Source organism: Drosophila miranda, chromosome 2 (assembly GCF_003369915.1).
Source record: "Drosophila miranda strain MSH22 chromosome 2, D.miranda_PacBio2.1, whole genome shotgun sequence".
NCBI classification, from domain to species: domain Eukaryota; kingdom Metazoa; phylum Arthropoda; class Insecta; order Diptera; family Drosophilidae; genus Drosophila; species Drosophila miranda.
Window position 1 is genome coordinate 30,111,940 of NC_046675.1, and position 22,076 is coordinate 30,134,015.

At 43.8% G+C, this 22,076-nt stretch overlaps 1 protein-coding gene across 1 annotated transcript; it reads right to left on the reverse strand.

The window, feature by feature from the left end:
• Nucleotides 1-211: 211 nt before the first annotated feature.
• On the reverse strand, nt 212-2,487 carry LOC108157123 (heat shock 70 kDa protein cognate 4-like). Its single transcript, XM_017289006.2, has one exon. The coding sequence runs from the start codon at nt 2,439-2,441 to the stop codon at nt 471-473; it is 1,971 nt and encodes a 656-aa protein (XP_017144495.1). The 5' UTR covers nt 2,442-2,487; the 3' UTR covers nt 212-470.
• Between the last annotated feature and the right edge of the window lie 19,589 nt (nt 2,488-22,076).

A 22,076-nucleotide genomic window follows, 5' to 3' on the forward strand; every position in this document is an offset into this window, starting at 1 on the left:
GGAAACACTCTTTTTTTTTCTTCTTCGCCCCGTTTCCTTTTCTCCCACGCAACTCTGCCACTGCTTCCCAGGATTCACTATAGATGCCGCTGTCTCTTTCTTCTCCAGCCCTGATACCTATCGGCTCTCTCCAAAACCGCCCATAACAGAATAAATAGATATATTTTTTGTGATTTTCAAATTAATTTATTGAATTCATTGGTGTGGGTGATCGATCGATGATAATACTATATATATGTATTATTTATGTAGCACTCTATGGTTGGTTTGGTTCTGTTATGATAAGTGCTGTAATTGCTTTATGTTCCTCAAAGAAGCAGCTGTCGTTTTTTGGTTTGATTTGATTGAATTTCTAATTTAGAGTCCAGATTTATAGCTCTTATAGTGGTTTTGTTGTTTCTACGTAAGAGAACTGATGTATTTTTGGTGTGTTCGAGAATATGTAGCGTGGGTGGTGTCTTGAGAAGTGTTTAGTTGACCTCCTCGATGGTGGGGCCACGGTCAATCACGGCACCGCCACAGGGAGCACCATCTCCAGCTGCACCGAGAGCACCAGGCATGCCTCCGGCATACCGCTTGCCACCAGGAACACGGCCAGCGCTCTGCCACAGCTTGGAGATGATCGGGTTGTAGAGACTCTCTAGCAATTTCTGGTGGTGCTCGTATTCCTCCTTACGGGCCAGCTGTTTGGCATCCAGCCACTTGATGGTCCCGTTGCACTTGTCCAGGATGACTGTGAGGTCAGAATCGGCGATCTTGGTCTTCAGACTGTACTCGTCGAGGGTGGCCTTCATGTTGAAGCAGTACGACTCGAGGCCGTACTTGGCGGAGATAGTCTCGTTCTGCTTCTTGTCCTCTCTGCGGTACTTCTCGGCCTCGTTGACCATGCGCTTGATATCCTCCTGGGAGAGACGACCCTTTTCTTTGGTGACGGTGATCACCTTCTCCATGTTGATGGTACAGTTGGCAGTGACGTGCAGGATGCCGTTGAGATCGATGTTGAATGTGACCTCGATCGAGGGCATGCCGCGTCCCCGCCGATTTGCTGGAGGGGTGCCCAATACCTGGAACTTGCCAAGGAGATTGTTCTGCTTGGTCATGCCGCACTCGACCTCATAAACTTGGATTGGTATACCAGCCGGGTTGTTCAAGTAGCTGGTGAAAAACTCCGTCTGTGCAGGGAGGCTGGTGTTGCGCTCGATCAGCACGTTCATCACACCGCCGCAAGTCTCGATACCCAGAGACAGAGGGATAACATCGACCAACAGGACCGTCTGCAGCACCTGCGACTTATCGCCATGCAAGATGGCGGCCTGGACGGCGGCACCATAGGCAACAGCCTCATCGGGATCGATCGACTTGTTCAGCTCCTTGCCGTTGAATAGATCCTGGAGCAGGCGCTGCACCTTGGGAATACGGGTGGAGCCACCGACCAGCACAATGTCGTGGATGGCCGACTTGTCCAGCTTGGCGTCACGCAGAGCCTTCTCCACGCGATCCATGGTGCTGCGGAACAGATCGGCGTTCAGCTCCTCGAAACGGGCACGAGTGATCGAGGTGTAGAAATCGGTACCCTCGAACAGAGAGTCAATCTCAATTCTGGCCAGAGTGGTCGACGAGAGGGTGCGCTTTGCGCGCTCGCAGGCGGTGCGCAGACGACGCAGAGCACGCTTGTTGCTGGTCAGGTCCTTCTTGTGATTGCGATTGAACTCCTGCACAAAGTGGGTCACTAGACGGTTGTCGAAATCCGCACCACCAAGATGGGTATCACCGGCCGTAGATTTGACCTTGAAGATGCCATCATTGATCGAAAGAATGGACACATCGAAGGTACCGCCACCCAGATCGAAAATAAGCACGTTGCGCTTACCAACAGCCTTCTTGTCCAGGCCATAGGCGATAGCAGCGGCCGTGGGCTCGTTGATGATACGCAGCACATTCAAACCGGCGATGGTACCGGCATCCTTGGTAGCCTGACGCTGCGAGTCGTTGAAGTGGGCTGGCACAGAGATGACAGCATTGGTCACCGTCTTGCCCAGGTACTCCTCGGCGGTCTCCTTCATTTTGGTCAACACCATGGCAGAGATCTCCTCGGCGAAGAAGGTCTTTTTCTCGTCCTTGTACGTAACCTCAATCTTAGGCTTGCCGTCTACACTGACCACATCGAAGGGCCAGTGCTTCATGTCAGACTGCACAGCAGAATCCTTAAACTTGCGACCAATCAGACGCTTCGAATCGAAGATCCTGTGGTGTGGGTGTACCGCCACCTGGTTCTTGGCGGCATCACCAATTAAGCGCTCCGTGTCCGTGAAGGCAACATAGGATGATGTGGTACGATTACCATGGTCGTTGGCAATGATCTCGACCTTGCCATTCTGGAACACACCCACACAGCAGTGAGTTGTGCCCAAATCAATACCAATAGCAGGTGCTTCAGACATCTTATGTGCAAAAAATAAGGCAACAATCGTTTAATCGTTTCGATTAAATAAATTAAATATTATTTGAATGAACAAGAAACTGACATTGAGCAGTTTCTCCAAGATCAGCTGATCGACCGATAGAAATAAATAGTTACTGTTAGGAGCAGGGTTGTTATGACACTTTAATCCCCTGAAAAATCCCATAAAGGGTAATTATCTGCGGAATTTTTATATGAACAATGTCCCCTTTGTTCGGGAACCAATATTGGTTTTTATCATCTTCCGATTATCTTTCGTAGTGATCAGACGTGTTTTTGTTTTGCGCTCCGCATTTTTTCCTTTTGTTTTGAATAAACAGCCGGTGTTTTCCTAACTAAATTCTAATTATACTTTCTAACCAGACAACAATCTGGAAACCTATTCATTTACGCGAGTGCATGCCTTTTGATTTGTGTTAAAACATTATTTAACTTTTTATTTTTCGGCTTCGGCTTGTGCTTGTGCTTGTGTTTGTGTTGTTGCAGTGAGTGAGTACGCATTACATTGCACTATGGTCCGAATGACCACTTTTGTTGGCCAAAACCTAATTTTTCAAAGTCAAAGCTGAAACCTGGTTTTGATCGCGCTGCATTCGAAAAAGATGGACCGTTAAAGCTGCGTACCAGAAATTTCGATAGATGGCGCCACTTCTGCAAAGCTCGTGAAGGGAAAAAGTGCCGGATTAAGAACAATTTTAAATCTCTCAAAAGTTAAAAAACGCAAGGAACTGATTAAATTTTTTTGATGAATCTTAATCAGTCGGGCTTGTATTACGTGTTTTGAGTTGTGAACTGTATCTAGTAGTTGTGATGTTTTCGTAATTGTAGGTTAAAGTGAGTCGTTCAACATGTGCCACCTTGTAATAAAAACTAATTTTTGAAAAGGTGTACAAAGTGAGTCCTACCTAGTCCCACCCTGAAACCTTTTGTGTGTTGTAGATTAATAAATTCTTTTTGAAATGTATATAGTAAGAAATGCCACTTTTCACCACAATTCTTTAAATTTGCATTATTAGATCATTACCTCACATTCAAAAATGCAGAATTGTTTGCCTTATGGCATTCAGAAAAGGGTAAAAAAAAGCAAAAAGGAAAATGTGGTACTGGAATTTTTAAAATCAGCACTTAATGGTGACATATCAGAAGAAATGACCACAGCATTTGTTGAAACCAGCAAAAAAATTTGTTATCGGTTGACAACAAAATGGAAAATATGCAGGTCAAATATAAAGATGTTTCAACGGAAATATGTGGATTGGCTTGATCAACAAACAAGTGTAGCCGTCCCAAAAGCCTTAAGGTCAGTGGGACGCCCTGTATTGTTATATAACAAAAAAAAGGTCGCAGAGCACAAAGAAGGCAGGCTGCAGATCTTGTTACATCAGAGAAAGGAAACATCAATTTATTGATTCAAGCGGCAAGCATTGCCGCACGAAAGCGAGGCCAACACGACCTCGCTTTTGTGCTAAAACTTCTCTCTGTATGCCCAGAGAAGGCCAAAATAGTTCGCAAGGCTGTGCAGGACCCAGTAGGAAAGCCGACCCCGATCTCCCCTGACGAGGCGTTAGCCCTGCTTCTCGACAAGGATCTTAGCAAAGAGCAGTACTGTGCAATAAGGGAGCAAACAAAACGGAAAAATCTGATCGGTTACATCATGCACGGAAGTGCAGCCGAATGCATAATTTTACAGACGTGTTCCACCGAGCAATGGATACATCAGATCCTATTATTTCATCGGTAAATCTAGATAGACGTATTCAGAGACAAAACAGAATAAACCTTCCAACTGAAGTTTTGGAAATGTTATCAAGCGAAGGTAGCCCATTAGAAGACCACGGTCGGAATGAAGATGATTATGATGATAATTTTGGATTGCAATGGAGTATGGAAGTGGAAAACGAAGAGCATGAGGCTTAAAAACATGTAGGTGTGTATAATCTGGTAAACTAACTAACAGCACAGTTAGAATAAATGTAAATCTTTTATATTTCAGAGCCCCTTGACAAAAGCAACCTTTAAACAATTATTTTTTTGACTTGGATCACAATTTTTGTTTATATTTAAGTAAAAAAAATTTCTTTTAGGCATCCAATGCCTCTATTTTTAATAAAGATGTTGAAAATATGCTCAAGACTTGTTTTTCACTATAACTAATAATTTAAATATGCATTATTAAAAAAAGGGGCGGTGCCACACCCATTTTTTTTTAATTTTGGCCAACAAAAGTGGTCATTCGGACCATAGTGCATTGCATTGCAGTCCGCTCTCGTCTGGTAGCTTTTGTTGTTTTATCACTCTCTCGCTATCACCTCAACTTCAATAACTGTACTTTCTCTCTCGCTCTTTAAACTTTCTGAGCAATAGCGCTCTCTGCTTAGTAGCTCTCGCTATAACCGCTCTCCACTCTGCTCTCTTTTTTTACCAATTCCGCTTTGAGCGTTGTCTGGCACATTGGTCTGATACCAATTTGTTTTGCAAATAAAAGTAAATAAATAAATAATAAAATGGAATACGCTGTGGTCTGTGCCAAAAAAAGCTGTAAGAAGCAGATCACCCACGATCAGCCGAATGTCCCCTGCTGGCTCTGCGACAGCGTAGTGCACGCAAAATGCGCTGGATTTTCTGGCCTCGTGAGTGATGCTATAGCCAAACGTAATGGCTTGCATTACAGTTGCGAGGCATGCCGTGCGGTGGAGAAAGACATGGTGGCTTTCATGAGGCAGACGCGGAGTGGCTTTAAGGAGCTGACCGTTGGTTTTAAAAACCAATACGATCGGCTCCTAGCCATGGAGGCTCAGTTTAGCGGTTTAAAACTGCTGAATGAGTCTCCGAGGCGCAAAAAGGTCACTCCGCGGGATCTGCAATTGCCAACCGTCAGTCAGCCGTGCGCCGCCGAAAAACTGACTCCGACCACTCCAAGTGTGCAGCAGTTGATCTCGTTTGCCACTCCAAGGGCAACGACAGCTGCTGGCGATGCAGATTCGGTAGCCGAATTCATCGGCTCGGAGAATGTGCAGCCAAGTACGTCTGCAGCGTCCGTGTCCGTGGTGTCCGCAAGTTCGCTAGTTGTCCCGTCTATCCCGATCCCACCAGTAAATAGACGTTCCGGACCTCCGGATATTGCCACCACAGGTACTAGGCCTGTGGTGACTAAACCACTGGTGGGAGTCCCACCAAAACGACAAGTTTTTGTTTCACGGCTGGCCCCTGACCTCACATCTAATGATGTAATTGCTTTTATTCAAAGCAAAATAAAAGCCGTGGGTTTAAAGGTGGAGAAATTTAACTTCTCTTATGCCAGGGAGATAGCCTCGTTTAAGTTAAGCATCTCCCCAACTCAATTTGACACCATTTGCTCCGCCAAATTTTGCCCGGAGCATTTGGTGGTGAAGGAGTTTAAGGCTATGAAGAAGAATAGGCCCCCCATATCTCTTCCAAATCTTTCCAGTGTGCCACCCTCAACCTCAACTTCCTCTTCCTCAACTTCCCGTCTTGCTTCCACCTTTCCAAAAAACTAACTTCTCTTTTAGTAACCTATCAGAATGTAAGAGGCTTGCGTAGTAAGCTCAGCATTCTTTTCCGGGATAGTGTTGCATTTGCTTCCCACGTTATTGTGTTTACTGAAACCTGGTTAAAGCCGGACATTCTTAGTATCCTAGTGCCCATGTCACGACATGACTTTGTTGACGGCTTGCTTGACCTATCCCTGTCTCAAGTCAACCATGTGAAAAATTCCTTGGGTCGATTGCTTGATCTGTGCTTTGTATCGGATCCGACCATAGTGTTGTTAACCCGAGCCCTTCCGCTCACTGTACCTGAAGACGCCTACCACCCTACTTTCGTGGTGTCGCTAGATATAGGACCAACTGTATTGGATCGGTCGAGTAGGCTGCCCGAACGTGTCCGCTGTTTTCGTAAAGCCGAGCTTGCGAAGCTTAATAACCTCATTAGGGATTTTGATTGGTCCGCTTTGTACTTGTGCACTGATATCATAAAAGGCACAAACATTTTTTACAATGCTCTTGGCACATTTTTCGATTCTTGTGTCCCGCTTTCTTGTCCGACTAGATCTGGAAAACCCCCTTGGTTTACCAAAGAGTTATCCAGTCTAAAAAACTTAAAATCAAGACTTTATAAAAAATTTCAAGAAGTGGGTTCTCCTACTTCTCACTCTCGCTATGTATTAGCTCGGTCAAACTTTTCAGTTCTTAATGCTCAATGCTATAAGAACTACCTATCTCGATGCAGGATACGTTTTTCTCAGGACCCTAAACAGTTTTACAGCTTCGTAAACAGTAAGCGTAGAACGTCCGCACACCCATCCTCGCTATCATTTTGTAATACGTCGGCAAATAATGATCAGGCAATTGCCGATCTTTTTGCCCAATTCTTCCAAACCACCTATTCTGAGGAAAGCTACTCTGGTCATCCGTACCCATACGGGTTACCGAGGTCGAACGGCATTTTCAGTCCCTTGTTAAATGAATGTTCCCTACTTCATGATCTTCGACTAGTTAAGCCGGTGTTTTCACCGGGTCCAGACGGGGTTCCAGGTTGTGTACTCAGGTACTGCGCCGAGGCTCTGTGTGGACCTTTGCTTAAACTATTCACCCTGTCCATTGATTCTTCTTGCTTCCCCCCGATCTGGAAGGAATCGTTTATAATTCCTCTCCATAAAAAAGGTAGCAAGTCTGATGCAAAAAATTATAGAGGTATAGCAAAGTTATCCGCTATTCCTAAAATGTTTGAGAAGGTTTTGACTCCGCACTTGCCACATCTCTGCAAGTCACTTATATCTCCAACTCAGCATGGATTTATAGGGCGGCGATCAACCACCACGAACTTGTTAGAGTTTACCTCTTTCATTATTAAAGGCTTTCAATGTAACTTACAGACGGATGTTATTTACACCGACTTTAGTAAAGCATTCGACTCTGTAAACCATTCCCTTTTAGCGCATAAACTTGACCTTTTAGGGTTTCCGCCCAACCTCCTGAGATGGATTTCTAGCTATCTTTGTTCTAGGTCTCAAAGAGTCCTCTTCAAAAACTCCCTCTCTTTACCAGTAAAGGTTTCTTCGGGAGTACCACAAGGCAGCCATCTAAGCCCCTTACCCTTCACACTCTTTATTAATGACTTACCTTCAGTATTAACATACTCTCGAGTACTTATGTATGCGGATGATGATAACTCTGTGTCCAGTCCAAGGACATTTCATTTCATTCTCGCTTGCAATCCGATCTCAATAACTTTCAGTCATGGTGTTGTGCAAACTTGTTACACCTTAATGCCTCGAAATGCAAAGTTATGACATTTCATCGTTCTAGCCTGTTGTTGGCTCCCTACACCCTATTTGGTGGTTCTCTTGAGACAATTACCCTGGTGGATGATCTGGGTGTTATGTTAGACCCCAAGTTAAAGTTTTCCGAACACATTTCTACCATGGTAAATAAGGCCATGGGCGTGGTGGGTTTATAAAGAGGTGGTCAATAGAATTTGACGACCCCTATATAACAAAGACTCTCTATACCTCGCTTGTTCGTCCGATCTTAGAATACGGTTCCTGTGTATGGTGCCCTCAGTACAAAGTACACCAGGACCGTATAGAATCAGTACAGAAAAACTTTTTACTCTTTTCTCTGCGGGGCCTTAACTGGGATGCGGGTGTAAGACTCCCATCTTACTCTAGTAGACTACTATTAGTAAACCTCCCATCCTTAGTTAACCGTAGAAAAATGCTTGGTGTGATATTTATGCACAACTTGATCAGGGGTGACATAGACAGCCCTGATCTGTTGAGCCGCATAAACTTCACGATTCCTATTAGACTGACTAGAAATTTTATACCGTTGTTCCTTCCACTTTGTAGATCGAATTATTCCTTGCATGAACCGTTTAGGGTCTTATGCTCGGATTATAATTCCCTCTATCATATTATATCCACCACTAATTCTCTTCCTCTTATTAAATTATTAATCCTTACACACCTTTCTATTAATTAGTAACTGTAGTGGTATTTGTATTTTGATTGCATGCTTAGTTTCTTAGTAAGTTTAGTACTAATTTTCCTCGAATGTTAGTCTAATAGCTATCTTTCTTGCATGTTCGCGTTTGGTTCGGCTACGCACCGCGCGTCATGCGGCAGCGCCCCTCGGTCGGTTGGGCGGGAGGAGGGCTGCGTTTTGCCTGGGATCCGCGCGTAACAGCCTTCTGCTGGTGTCACACGGGCCACTTGACGGTGCAGTAACTGCATCGCCTCTTGAAAGATGCAGTCATTGCATGTCAACGTCCAAAGAAAAAAAAAACAAAATATATTTCCGCTCATCCGAAAGTGCTTATTTGTGCTATAGACAAAGAATGTCCACATTTTCATGCGCTCAAATTCAAACATCAGTCCAATTGCGAATCGTAAACACCTACAAAATCATTGAACGGCTTGCTCATCCACATGGATCGAAATTAAAATAATTTCCTTATGTCCATTCGCACTTTCAGTTCATGCTTGCATGCTCCCAAAATTCCATGCCTGATTTTCTTGGATTTTGGGAATTGCCAAAGCCTTAAGTTATGGTTAGTGCCTTTCAATTAATTTACACGTATAATAGCCGCAACGCAAACATATCAATTATTGATATTAATTTCAGCAATTATGACGCAATAAATGGTCAACAATTAATGATAACTGCAGTCAACGAATCGAAATGAATCGAATCGAAACGAAACGCTTAAATGCATTATGGGATGTTGGTACGCTTTAAGTGTAAAGCTATTTATGAATTCCTGCTAATGAATATTTAACTAATGACACTAAATCGCACTCTAAACTAATTCAAAGAGAGAGATGCAGAGAAAGAGAGAGAGAGCAAGAAGTTGGAGCCACTTTACATAGCGAAAACATTTGGGATTTATACAGAAAAATTCCATTAAAATCATTTATATGCTAAAATTAGATGCAAGTTTTACCACGCTAAGCGTTCTATTGATTTAAATAAATATAAGGCCCACAAACACACATACTCACGTGAACCCATAAGTTTGTGCCATAATTTGACGGTTTGTGTGAAATTCCAAGCAAATGTCATTAACAGAGACAGAGACAGGAGGATGGAAGGAAGTGTTCTTTGTGCGGTTGCCCGGAGGGTCTATCCCACCACAACTCTACACTCCCTCTCCCTATACGATGTCCGCTTACCACATTAAGGCGATGTCACTAATTTTATAATGCAGACCGCAAGACATCAAATCTACAAGGCCAAAGTGCTCAAGAATACAAGTATCTGAAGCATCTGAAGTTGCCACATACGTATATATGTAGATGGCGATACAGTGCGTTGCATAGCATTTGAAGAAGTTACAGCGTGGATTCAACGATTCATAGCTGAATAGATAGAAATCTTATGGGATATTTGAAGTTAAAAAGTGTTACTGATTTAGTTTTTTACATCAAATCAAATCAAATTATATAGTGCCTTATTATGCCGTAACGCACTGTACAATCTGCATATACATATGTACATATAGTTTGCTTCTATCCTGCCCTAATGGTTTGTCTTGGTCAGCATTTGGCTTCGTTTTTGTGATCCTTTTCCCTTTCCCCGGTATGTATTCTGGGGTCCTGTCAAATTGCTGCGTTGACAACTGACATGTGTCTCCATCCCTACATCCCTACATCCCTCTCTCTCTCTCTCTCTCTATCCCTTTTCCCTCTCGTTCTTTCTGCGTTGTAATGTTAGCTTTATTATAGCCTTTAATTACTGTTGTCCAACGGTTGTCACGGCTGCCACTGCCGCTTTCACTTGCTTGAATTTCAAAACCTTTCGTGTTTACGGCATTTGCCTGTAATTTTATAGACATTCCTCTCTCTCACTCTATCTCTGTTTATCCTTCTGGTTGTCTCAGTTTCATAAATAATTAATGCCTTTGAGGTATGTAAACTAACAGGAGACACTATATGGAACGAGTATCTACTTTATGGACTGTAAATAAATTTCAGTGCGTGAGTGTAATTGTGTTTGCTTTTTGGGCAAGGACCTCCACCTCCTGTAGTTAGGACCTAGTATATATAATGCCCATAAAGTCAAGACTTTTCGGGTTAATAGCCCTTGTTAGTGGACACAAAACTTTCTTCCAAGGGATTCACTCCTTAAAAATATATGTTCATATATGTTCTCATTTGATTAGATTATAATTTTCTTTTGTTTTTAGTGTGGCATAACCCTATAGTTAATTAATTTTGAACAGCCCCAGGAAATATGTAGTATTTTAATAAGGACAATATATTGTGGCATAATAATCAAATTCATTATCATTAAATCAAGTCAGTGAATATCTTCCATGCCAGCCCATCCGAGACAGCACGACACTCTTTGATCAGAATTATCATACTAATTGCCATTGAATAGGTACCGATAAGCAGACAGATTGAGAGGCAGGCCGACATTCAGATAGTTTGACATTAATTCGAGACCGAGAGACCAATGGCTTGGAGGCAAAAATTAATTTACATTTTGTATATGCATCAATGTGATTAGCCGACCAGCAATACTTATGACAATGGTGTGGAATTTAAATACATGCCTTCGAGCATAAGATCGGGCAGAGACGGTGTGGGTTCGTGGCAAGTTGCAACATTGGTGCAGCAGGCGTAAATTGGTGTCTAATAAACACATAATCAAGGTTCATTTGCTGCAGGAGACACTAAATTGCATTAGCACAAAGGGCTGACACATGCCCAGGCTCTGGCCTCGACTCAGAAACCCAGAACCTACCCCTGCCCCGGCCCCGGCCACCACAATCTCCTGCAGTTTGCCAACTTGTCGGCAAATATGTGTGCAGCAGGATATTTGGCCTAAAGGCCCGTACAGGCCGTGTCGTGTGGCATGCTCAATTCTCTCTCTCTCTACCACCGCCCCCGAAAATCGGTGACAGTTTAGTTTATGGCCCCGTAACACCAGCTAAGGCGTATCTTGCTTACATTCGAATGCATTGCACATAGATACCGATACAGTTCCTGGTTCTAGATTCCTGGTTACGGATTATAATGAGCTTTTGTGCTTGGAAAGCAAATGAACATTGCTATTGAACACGAAGTTCCTCTTTCGGAAGGGAAAGTCTCAAGAAAATGCAAGAAATGCAGGCTGAAGAGACATTTCTATAAGCCACATGCAGGCGAGATATGCTCTATCTTTCGGCTCCCCTTTGCATTGAATAGGAATCGCTGTCCAGCCACTCAGCTTTCCTCCAGCCAACTGCCCATGGGGTGCTTTGGGGGGGATGTCAAATATCAAGAGCTCTCTGATCAAAGAGCAGGTTGCACCATGCCGCTGTGCAGGCCGCAGGTGCAACAATCAGAATCAGAGAGCCACCCTCCCCCTCCATGCAGATTAAGAGGAGGTGTCCAGCTGTTGGTGGGGCATGGTCAGCTCCCTCTACTAATTGCTTTGGGGCGTCGGAATGTCGCATAGTTTTGCTGCCCCACACGCATGGAATGGTGTTTCGGAAAGGAGTGACATGGTCCTACTGCTCCAATCACAGTGCCATTGTGCCGTGTGCCCTTAAGCAATTTCTACTCTCCGTCTACTAATGTGGCCACGCCCCCCCACTAATTAGGGCAATTGATAGAGCAAGTAAAGAGATAGAGAGAAATGAGAGAGAGTTAAATGGTTAAATTAATTAACATATGGATCGGGAAATGCATCACTTTTTGTTATCTGTCTGTTATCTCTCTTCCATATAAAATGGTATTGGGTCTTTTCACAGATAAAATTGTATCCATCCATTTGAGATCCATGTGCGGCTCCATAGGATTTTCCTCATCTGCCATGAAATCAATTTAGCAGCAAGATAAAATCAAAATATAAAAACTCTGATGCCAACTAAAAACCTGTTTTAATCGCTCAAATATTCAATTTATTTTGCAATTAATTGAATATCTTGCATGATTTTTGATTGAATTATTATCCAACCACAAAATCAATTTAGTTAAACTGGGCTATATCTCGGGCACTTTCAATCAATAATGCCCCCTAGCCAGCCTTGGCCTTGGATCCTAAATATAATTTAATGACTGAATCTTGATTCAAAGGCGGGACTCCTGCCCCAACTGCTACAAAAAACAATGCCATTAAAGGCATCTATTAGTTAGAGGGAAAGCGGGAGGGGACAGTGGTAGTGGTACACACTTCGTTATTGTTATCAATTCTAATTAATTAAAATGAAATTTGGACTGCCGCCACCAAATGGAATATTTTTGCAATCAATTGAAATTCAATTAAAATACGTTGCCATCTGGCCACTTTTGGCCATTTCTGGACATTTTAGGCAGCCATTTTGTTGTGCCCCCCTGCCAGATACCAAACAAATACAAATGCGAAAAGGTTGCTGCTGCAAAAGGGTTAAGTGAGTGCGTGTATGGCAGGGGGGTTGTGTGGGAGATCGTAAAGCCATTAGGCAATGCGCCCAAAATCCATTTAGTTCAATTAAATTTATTCATCAATTAAAAACAAAAGCTAAGCAACAACAACAGGAACAACAAAAGGGCGACATAAAAACCGAATTTCGAATTGATTACCAAAAATGGCGGAAACGGAAATGCGTGTGTACGCCATTTAAGCGTGAACCCCAACACGGTCATGACACAAACTTCGTACCTACCGCCTCCATGCCATAGCTCTGAAATTTTCCCCAGTTTTTCGGACCATAATAAACTTGGGTTATGGGCACAAATTATTCAAGCGAAACGCTTCAATGCATCACTTTTCTTCGACGAGACCTTGAGGCAAGTGTTCGAGCTACTCTGTGACCTTGAGCATAACTGTACGCGGTTCAAGCAGCCCACCCAGTTGTGGGCCATGTGGTCCCATCAACTGCATGATTGTGTTCATCAATTTGTTATAAATCACACGCCTTTGGTCATGGCGGCGGCGACTCCACTCGACTTGAACGAGAAAACGGACTCGCCGTCGGACTCGAACAGAGAGGAGATTTCAAAGGGCATGGTAGTTTGGGCTCAAATTGAAATTCTGCCATAGTTCTGGTTCCCTGATTGGACAGTGCGTTGCAAAATTAAAAGAAAAATGGCTAGAACTTGGAGAAAATATTTGAAATTTATATTTAAGTCTTGCCTCAAACCGAAACGCGAACATTATTTTATTGTTTTTCTGTGGTTAGCGGAAGCTTAAGCTTCCCTACACCCATGACACGCACTGTATACGCTCATACGTATCTGCGGCTTGTAACAAATTGCAATGTTTACAGACAATTGTGTTGCGGGACTACAGTGCGTATGCGTCATTTGCTGGATGGAATGACCTCCGACTTATCCGATTATCCGACGCTTGAATGTGGATTTATGATGATCCTTAGCAGTCCGAGATTTCGTTCCACTCTTAGTCAATAAATGATTAACTTTTGCTTTGCTGCTGCTGTTGCTATTTGAACAAAGTATCTTTCATTCAGAGCATTTTTCCCCTATGCTCTTTGTGCGGCGTCGGCCTGTTTACTCTTTTCCTTTTCGGGCCAACTCTCATCACATGGCCATTGTCCACACATACACAGAGAGTGTTGTTTGTGTCGACGTGGTCAGTGGAATGGTCTCGTAATCACGGCATAATTATTTGTATAACTCATTTAAGTGCTGGCCCACATGCAGATGTAGCGACCGTACAGGCTAGGCACGTTGTTTGGGTCTGGTGCTGGTACGGGCTCTGATTCTCGTTCCGGTCTTCCGTTCTGTTGTTGTATTCTGTTTCTGGTGCTGTTGCTTTTGTTGTGGTGTGATCTGGTCAGCTGCCAGCCTTTGTTTGTATGCACTTTTGTTATGTAATTAGCGTTTGGCTGAGAGTTGGATTCGACCAGGACCAGTACCAGTACCAGGCTGTAGAGCAGGCTGTGCACGAGGCCTTGTATGGCCAACTGTTACAACTGTTTATGCAGGCGCTAAACATACAACCAGCCAGTCCCTCCCCCCGAATAGTGGCCAAGGACATGGCCCAGCCATCATCATCATCAGCGCTCTCTAGCTCTGGATTTCCTTTAATTGCACACACTGTACTTGTGTTTCACTGTACGACGAACGAATGTCAACAGGCAGCAGCGCAAATGCATTTCACAGTTCCTGTCCAACAGTTGAAACTCCTGGCATGGCACTCCACAGCACATCACATCACAGGACGAAGCAGCAAAGAGCAGCAGAAGAGCCGCAGAAGAGCACAGCATAGTACAGTGAGAGCTTTTGCTGTCATTTCCTGCGGGACAGGATTTGTGTGTGTTTGCCTTTTCCCCGGATACTGTCCAGATTTTCCCACGGATACTCTTCTGAAGAGAGTGCGAAAAGGAGCTCTCACAGAGATCACAGCTCAGGGCATCTCTGTGATTTGCATAATCGTCCACTTACGAAACAATTTTCGCAGAAAACTAATCACAATTCCAATTACCATTGAAAAGAACTGGGCAATCAACTGCAGGCTCTCAGCTGGCTCAGACCTCAAACTAAAAGTATTTAACTTGTTTTGGCTTTGGTTACTGTCAAAATTTATAGTTTGAACTTGGCCAGAACCGCACACAGCCATACTCGTAGAGAAGCCCTAGGGGGGTGGCAGAGCGCTGACTGCCACATAATGTTGTCATTAATTTTTACGATATTTACCAAGTTTAATGTATTTTGCCGATGTTTGCGCACAAGTTTAATGTGGCAGGAGGAGGGCCGGGCCATCTCTGACTTTCAGCATATTTCTTCGTTAGGAGGAGGATACCCAGGAGAATCTACAGAGAGAGACAGAGAACGAGCCAGAGAGCAAATGTAAAGTTGTTGATGGCACAGTCTAAGAGGGAGTGCAAATGCTTATCATGAAATGTTTCAAAAGCACTTTGCAGCGCAAAGAGTGGGGCAGGGCCACGGAGCGTACGACTAGACAACGCGTAAGGTTAATGGCATAAAGTTTATCTGCAATTACGATATGGGAGCGCCCTCGCCCATTCACCCAGCATCATCCTATCATCCATGCCACCAAGTAAATATTTATTGGCTCTACTTTTAAAATGCACTTTAATGCAACGACAACGATAATGATGTGGCATTGATGGAGACATTCTATCCGTTTATGGGCAGTCGAATCTCAGCAGATAAAGATATATCCGTACATGCATATAAGAGATTTCATTGAGGGAATGGGAACTGCATTCTGATCATCAAATATGTATTAAAGACATTTCTGGGCCATAATTCAATTTTAAACTTGAAGCGACAAAACTTGTCACAACAAACAGTTGGCCTCAACAGCTGGTGGGCAAATAGAAATTTCCATTTCATTTTCTATTTGTCTCTAAATGTGAAATTCAATTAATCAAAAAATGAATAAGATGAGGAGTCTCCGAGGAAAGGGAAAGGTAAGGCTCTCGTGCACAGCAGCAGACGACATCATATTGCATCAGAAAGTAGACAAACGATAATTTATCATTTTCCAGGACCTACACAGGAAATACAATTGCCAACTGAAGGAGGGACACTCACAGGGCAGAGCAGAGCAGAGGGATTTTGAAATTGGAAGCGCAAATGAAAATAGTAGGCAAAAAGGACTCTTCTGCTTCTGCCAGCAGGTGGAACCAAGCGTTGGACCAGTGTCCGTGTCCTACCAAAGCCGAAAATCCAAAAATTCTCGTTACATGCAAAACTCAGGCTCAGGCCCAGCCACGGACGGGGCCCGAGGCCCTGTCACTTGAGCTGAGGATGAGTCGGAGGCTGGGGCTGACAGAAACATGTCTGTAAAGGATAGTTGACTGAGGAAAACGGACACTGGCTCCTGGAAGCAGAGGGAGGAGAAGGGTCTTTGAGTGGGTGGGTTGTGTCATGCAAACGATTATAAAATCATCATTTATCACATTATGTCACTCCTCCAGCTCTGCTCTCCTCTTCTGTGGCGACAGTCTGATGGGGTATTCTAGGCTTTGACCCAAAACCGAACCATGAACTATGAACGCCCCGAAACCCCAGAGACAGTACGAGTATGCATGAAATAATGATATCAAATAGTATATGACAGCACATGCAGCACAATTCAATTTGGAGCGCCTCCAAAAATATATTAAATGTGGCGATGGAAGGCATTTTGCATTCCTTAAATTTCGAATGTCACAAAACTTAATGGAAAGAACAAATTTTTCGAATTACCTGAGTGCCATCCTGCATAAAACTCTTTCTCCCTGTGGTCCTTGAACTCCTAAGTATTCACATGGAAACAATGGAGCACTAGAGAGAGAGAAACTATTTTCACATAACGTAGATGAAAGTGGAACAACTGTCAAATATCCTCGGGGAAAACCCAACCGTCGTCCTTCAATGACACTAAGTAAAAGTAATTTTCTAACTACACCAACATCATTTTTTTCCTCTCGGTTTTGTGCTTATTTTTTGTGCTCTTTTTCTTCGTCCAAATGCAACTTTCACTTTTGGGTTCGTGTGACATTAAATTTTACGTGAATTGCTTCATCTTTTTCCTTCGCTTTTTTCATTCCATTCCCACTCTTATTCGTATTTTTTTGCACCTTGGACTACTAGAGGCTAAGCGTTTGTCTGTGTTTTCTCAGCTGGAAAACTGAAAATGTTGCCCGCCGGCGGTTGGCTAAGTTTTCTGAAAAGCGGGGATAACCGAATTAGAAGGGTCGCTCTTGCTTGCCCGCTTCAATGCCAGTGTTGGTTAGTGTTTTAAAACACTTCTTCCATGGTGGAGGTTCTCTTTTGGCGCTTCATGATGGTAAAATAGAGAAAGAATGAATTAAAAGCGAAAAGATAAAGATAAAGAAGGTAGGGTTTGTTGCAAGGGTTGGAGCTTTGTGGTAGATGATGATGAAATTAAAAATGTTAAGGAAAGTAAAGTGAGAATATACAAGTATTCGTTAGTGTTGTTTAATGCTTGCAAGTATGGCATGAAATACAGGCTTTAAGAATCAAAAATTATCTTCTGTACTTCTCAGTGGCAGCATGTAGCAATGGGAAATTTAACAAATATATGTATATAAATCTTGCAGCGCTACGATAAAGACCAAATAAATAAATATTACAGGAACTTTTGCAGACCGTTGAAAGACCTATGGAAGCTAAGACGTTGGTGTACATTCATTAGCAAATTATATTTTATGAGAATGGCCACTCCCTTTTTGTGGTAGTGGGATAGTTCTCAATGCATACATATATTGAAAAACTTAAATTTTTAAAGAATCAGAGTGTGATAGGGAACTGGTGGGACATGGAGCGACCCATGGGGACTGGGGGCGGTGGACGTGGAGCTCTAGTTGAGTATGCCTGTCAACATGTCAGTCGTGTCCAAAAGCAATTTGTCAAGCAGTTGTGATTGGCAGCTAAAGCGACGCAGTGAGCCATGTACACAGGAAAACACACGAACGCACATACAGAATGAGGAGAGAGAGAGCCATAGGAGTCACCTAGGAAGAGTCCGGAGCCGGAAATGCGCAGCATAAACAAAATGGTGACACATGAGCCGAAATGCCCCAAAGCGCCTGTCAAGAGTCAAGACAACGCAGGAGGAGGCGGTGTGAGAGGCAAAGAAACTTTGCTCCGTCTGCACTCCGACACTCGAAATTCAATTGTTGTGTGTGTCTGTCTATGGCTGTCTGTGTGTGGCCCTAATGCGAAAGTTAACGCAATCGAAGCGTTCAAAATTAATATTCAATAATGCCTTATTCGATTTCAGGCAATTGTTTGAGGCGCCACACCTGCCACAATCTTCACTTTTGCCTTGTGTAAATTGATATTATTGGGGGCATACGATCTTTGTACCTTACCGCACCTATGTATATCTATCTGTGGCCAGGAGTTGGTCTTAATTGACTTTAACTAAATCAAGTTACAAGTCAACTTCTACCATGGAAAGCGCTCCTGAGAAAAAGGCAAAGAAAAGGTAAGGAATGTGTCACAAAAGCATATCTCAACGCGTCTTTCAAACTATCTTTTTCCTTTCACCTTGAAAATATAACACCTAAAAATTCAAAAGAGAAAAACCTCTACCCTCCGAAAAAGGCAATAAGGAAGCACTTGCCACGAAGCATCTTTGTTTGTGTGTGTTTATGTGGGGCAGATTGTTGGCAAAATATTTACCATTTGAAGGGGACAACCTTTTTTATGACGCTAACAAGCGATAAAATTGTCAACGCTTTGACCTCTGGACCTGACTCTGATGACTGTGGCCTTTGACACGGCTGCTGCTGTTGTTGATGTTGTTATCCCATGTCTTGTCTCCCTCAATGGACTTCCGGCAAACGCATCATCGTCATAGCATCTTGTGGAGAGGTACATAAAATCTTATGCTTAGGGGAAAGTATCGAAAATATAATTAGGCCGTGGAGGAAATTGAAAATCTTTAGAGTGGAACACATTTCGCACAAAAATTAATTTAAACTTTGGCCACATTTACTCATTAGTTCTGGAAGTTTTCGGATGGCCATATATTTTAGAAGAGCAACGCGACGGACGCCGTACAGAACTTGCAGCTCAACAAGTTTTCCCAGAGAGAGAGAGAGAGAGAGAGAGAGAGAGAGTAGTGCAGAGAGACTGCGGTAGTGGGTGTGCAACTAATTTGCCTGTGATTTGTGTAGGAGCAGCAGCAGCGCGAGCAGCTCCCAAAGAGGTTCTCCCCCGTCCAAAGATTTATTCGAGTTGGCCAAAGTAACATAATTTGCGAATAACGGGAGCGCGGACCAGCCAAATGCCTTTCCAGAAACGCAAAATGTTGGCCAACTTAAGCTCTGGCTCTGCAAATGTGAAAAAAAGAAATGATTTAAAAACTCGCCAGAGCCCCCAATCTAGGTGCTGGTACGAGTACCTAGGCCTAAAGTTAACAATGAATAAGCCTTCTAGCCAATCTCTTGCTCCTGCTCCTGCTCGTGCCACGTCTCCTACCATTCGGAAGTTGGCCGTAAATAACTTTTGTGCTGCTGCTGCCTCCGCCTTGTGCCGCTGAGTTGCATTAGTTGCATAAGCCAAAGACCATTGCAGGCCCGAGAGCGAGACTGAGACCGAAACTTGGCCCAAACTGCTAGCCTAAAAACCTCCCTCTATTCTGCCTTCTTCGTTCTCCAATTCTCTGCTGAGCCCATAAATCATGCACGCGTTGCCTTTGGTGTTAGCCTCGTAACGGAGTAAATTTTAAGCCGATTTCCGCTACATGGCCAAAAGCCATGGGCCAAAGCCATTCACTGTTGGATGATGTCGCATGTCGTGTGTTGGCCATCAACGGCATTGCGGCTGTAAAAGTTCACGGAATAACAGACCAAGCAAATAAACAGATATACTTTTATGCATGCCGCATGCATAGAGTACTCGTAAATGATCGAGATGTCAAAGTTTACAGTGCAATACAGTGGGCTAGGAGCAAGTGGAAAAAGTATATGGAATTCCGAACATAATGCATAAGGTAGCCCAGATATCTCTGGCTCTCACAGCCTAGTTTCTGCTTCCAAACCTCGTTCTACAATTTAAAGTTCTCGCAAATTAAGACAAAAATATCATCATACTCTAGTACCCCGACTAAGCAAAGCTCTTCTACACATTTATATTCAATGGAATGCCAACAGCCCCACCATTCCATTACCTCATCAAATTCGTATAAATATCACACATACGCAGCGGGGCCATCAGAAATGTGGAGTGCCATATAATTTTGCCATTTATACGCCCGACAAACACACAGACCCAGGGACATGGGTCAGAGCTAAACAAGGGCCTGGTTATATCTACATAAAATACCATCATAGCCTCCCCCTCCCTCCGGGTCATCTTTGGGCGGAGAGAGAACAACAACAATTTTAATAGAGCAGCACTTAATGCATAAAATATGAGCATAAAAAATATTGCAAAGCCACCCAAAACCGCAGCAGCTCTTGGCGAAAAAATTATAGTCAAAAAGGGAAGGACATTGCGTGCATCGAGGATTAAGGATGGGGGCAGCTCCAATTTAATTGCGTTCCAAATAGTGTAAATTGAATTTTTAACGCCAAGTCGTTCTTCCTTCGCAGAGACATGCATAGTTACACGCATGTGAACACGGCGATGGGTCGGACCCCGGACCCCGGACACGGACCCAGAGTCGTCCTGCTGGAGTCGCTGCCGAGGGCGGAGCTAAACGGAAATTAAGTTGTTTCACACGCAGACGGGCTCAGAAGCAAAACACACAGGCCACACGGAGGGACAGCGGGACAGAGCACCCAGTCGCAGTGGCAAATGGCAGGAGTCTGGCAGGGGATTCACGTTCACCATCTTGTTATGTGGCGTGTCGCTTGCCATGTTGTTTGCCCCGCGGTCCGGCGGCCAAACAATTCACTATCTTGGGGCCACACCCAGAGCACGCTCCACCCTATGATGGTCATGTCCGAATACAAATACCGCCGAAAAAATATACAAACCAAAATGTTGGGGGGGGGAAAAAGGGTTAACACTACGGCAGCTCATCCTTTGGACTGTTTCGGCCCCGGCTCTTTCCTGATTTCTTTATGCAGACAAATGGCCTTTTAAATTGCTTGCGTGTAGTCAGTCTTGTCTGTCTGTCTGTCTGCCTTAACCTCTGCCTTTCTGCGGATTTACATGCTGATTTGATATATGAATCGTTGCCACACTATCAATCAGTGCTTTCATGGCCCCACATGCCATGGCAACATCGATAACGTTGCACTTACGCACAGATATCAGACAATTGGGACAGACAAAGGGGCAGAAGGCCAACGTGCGGCTGGTTTGTCATGGGCTGTAGATATAAGACCATATATTGGGGCATTTGGGTACACATTTCAAGCTGAGATTTACACACAATGGGGGGAAAATATAGATCTGGTGGAGAAAAGAGTGCTAGTTTTGTTCCCCGTTTTCACGAGCATGTTCCCTCCAGTTGTAATGCTCTCTCAGGCATTCCATCGGTATGTAAGACCCTATCCGATTACAATTCTATCGTAAGCCCTGTGTAATTTGTGGTCCCTTTTTGTTGCCCATCAAAAAATGAACCATAAAAGTATATTCCCATCAGCAATCACCCATTAACCTTCACCACGATCGTGTGTGGCAACATATAATTGCTATAAACACATAATTATTACAATCGTATTGCAAATCAGAGCACGGACAGCGGAGATGGTATTCGTCGTACGGGCGGAGAAAGGGAAAATTGCCGTCATCAAATTGGTTGTCAACGGAACCGCAAAATGTTGCACGATTCACGGGGCAGAGGAGGGCAGGAAGGAAACCTAATGCCAGCACTGCTTCCGTTGGAAGCCTGCCCCAGGCCAAATCCCATTCGCGGCATCCATTCCAATCCATTCGAATCCATTGGAGGACACGCAATGAGCAACGCGCTTGATTAATTGCGTTCCGTAATGCGAGGAGTTGGAAATGCGAGCACCCAAACCCACAGATATGCAACAGCCTCATGTGTGGCAGCAGCATACTCGGGGCACGACACACATTCCCCTAGCGTAACCGAATCACCAATTCCACTTGACTGGAAATCAATTGATCTGCTTCCTCCGGTTTTCTTATTTCGCTTTTCATGTTTCGTAAATTTAATTTCTGAAGCAACTTCTTGTCCAAGCAAACGTGAAATGCCCTGGCCATTGA

What these genes read in the sequence shown, in the direction of transcription:
- LOC108157123 (XM_017289006.2), bottom strand. Translation starts at nt 2,441, where the DNA reads ATGTCTGAAGCACCTGCTATTGGTATTGATTTGGGCACAACTCACTGC.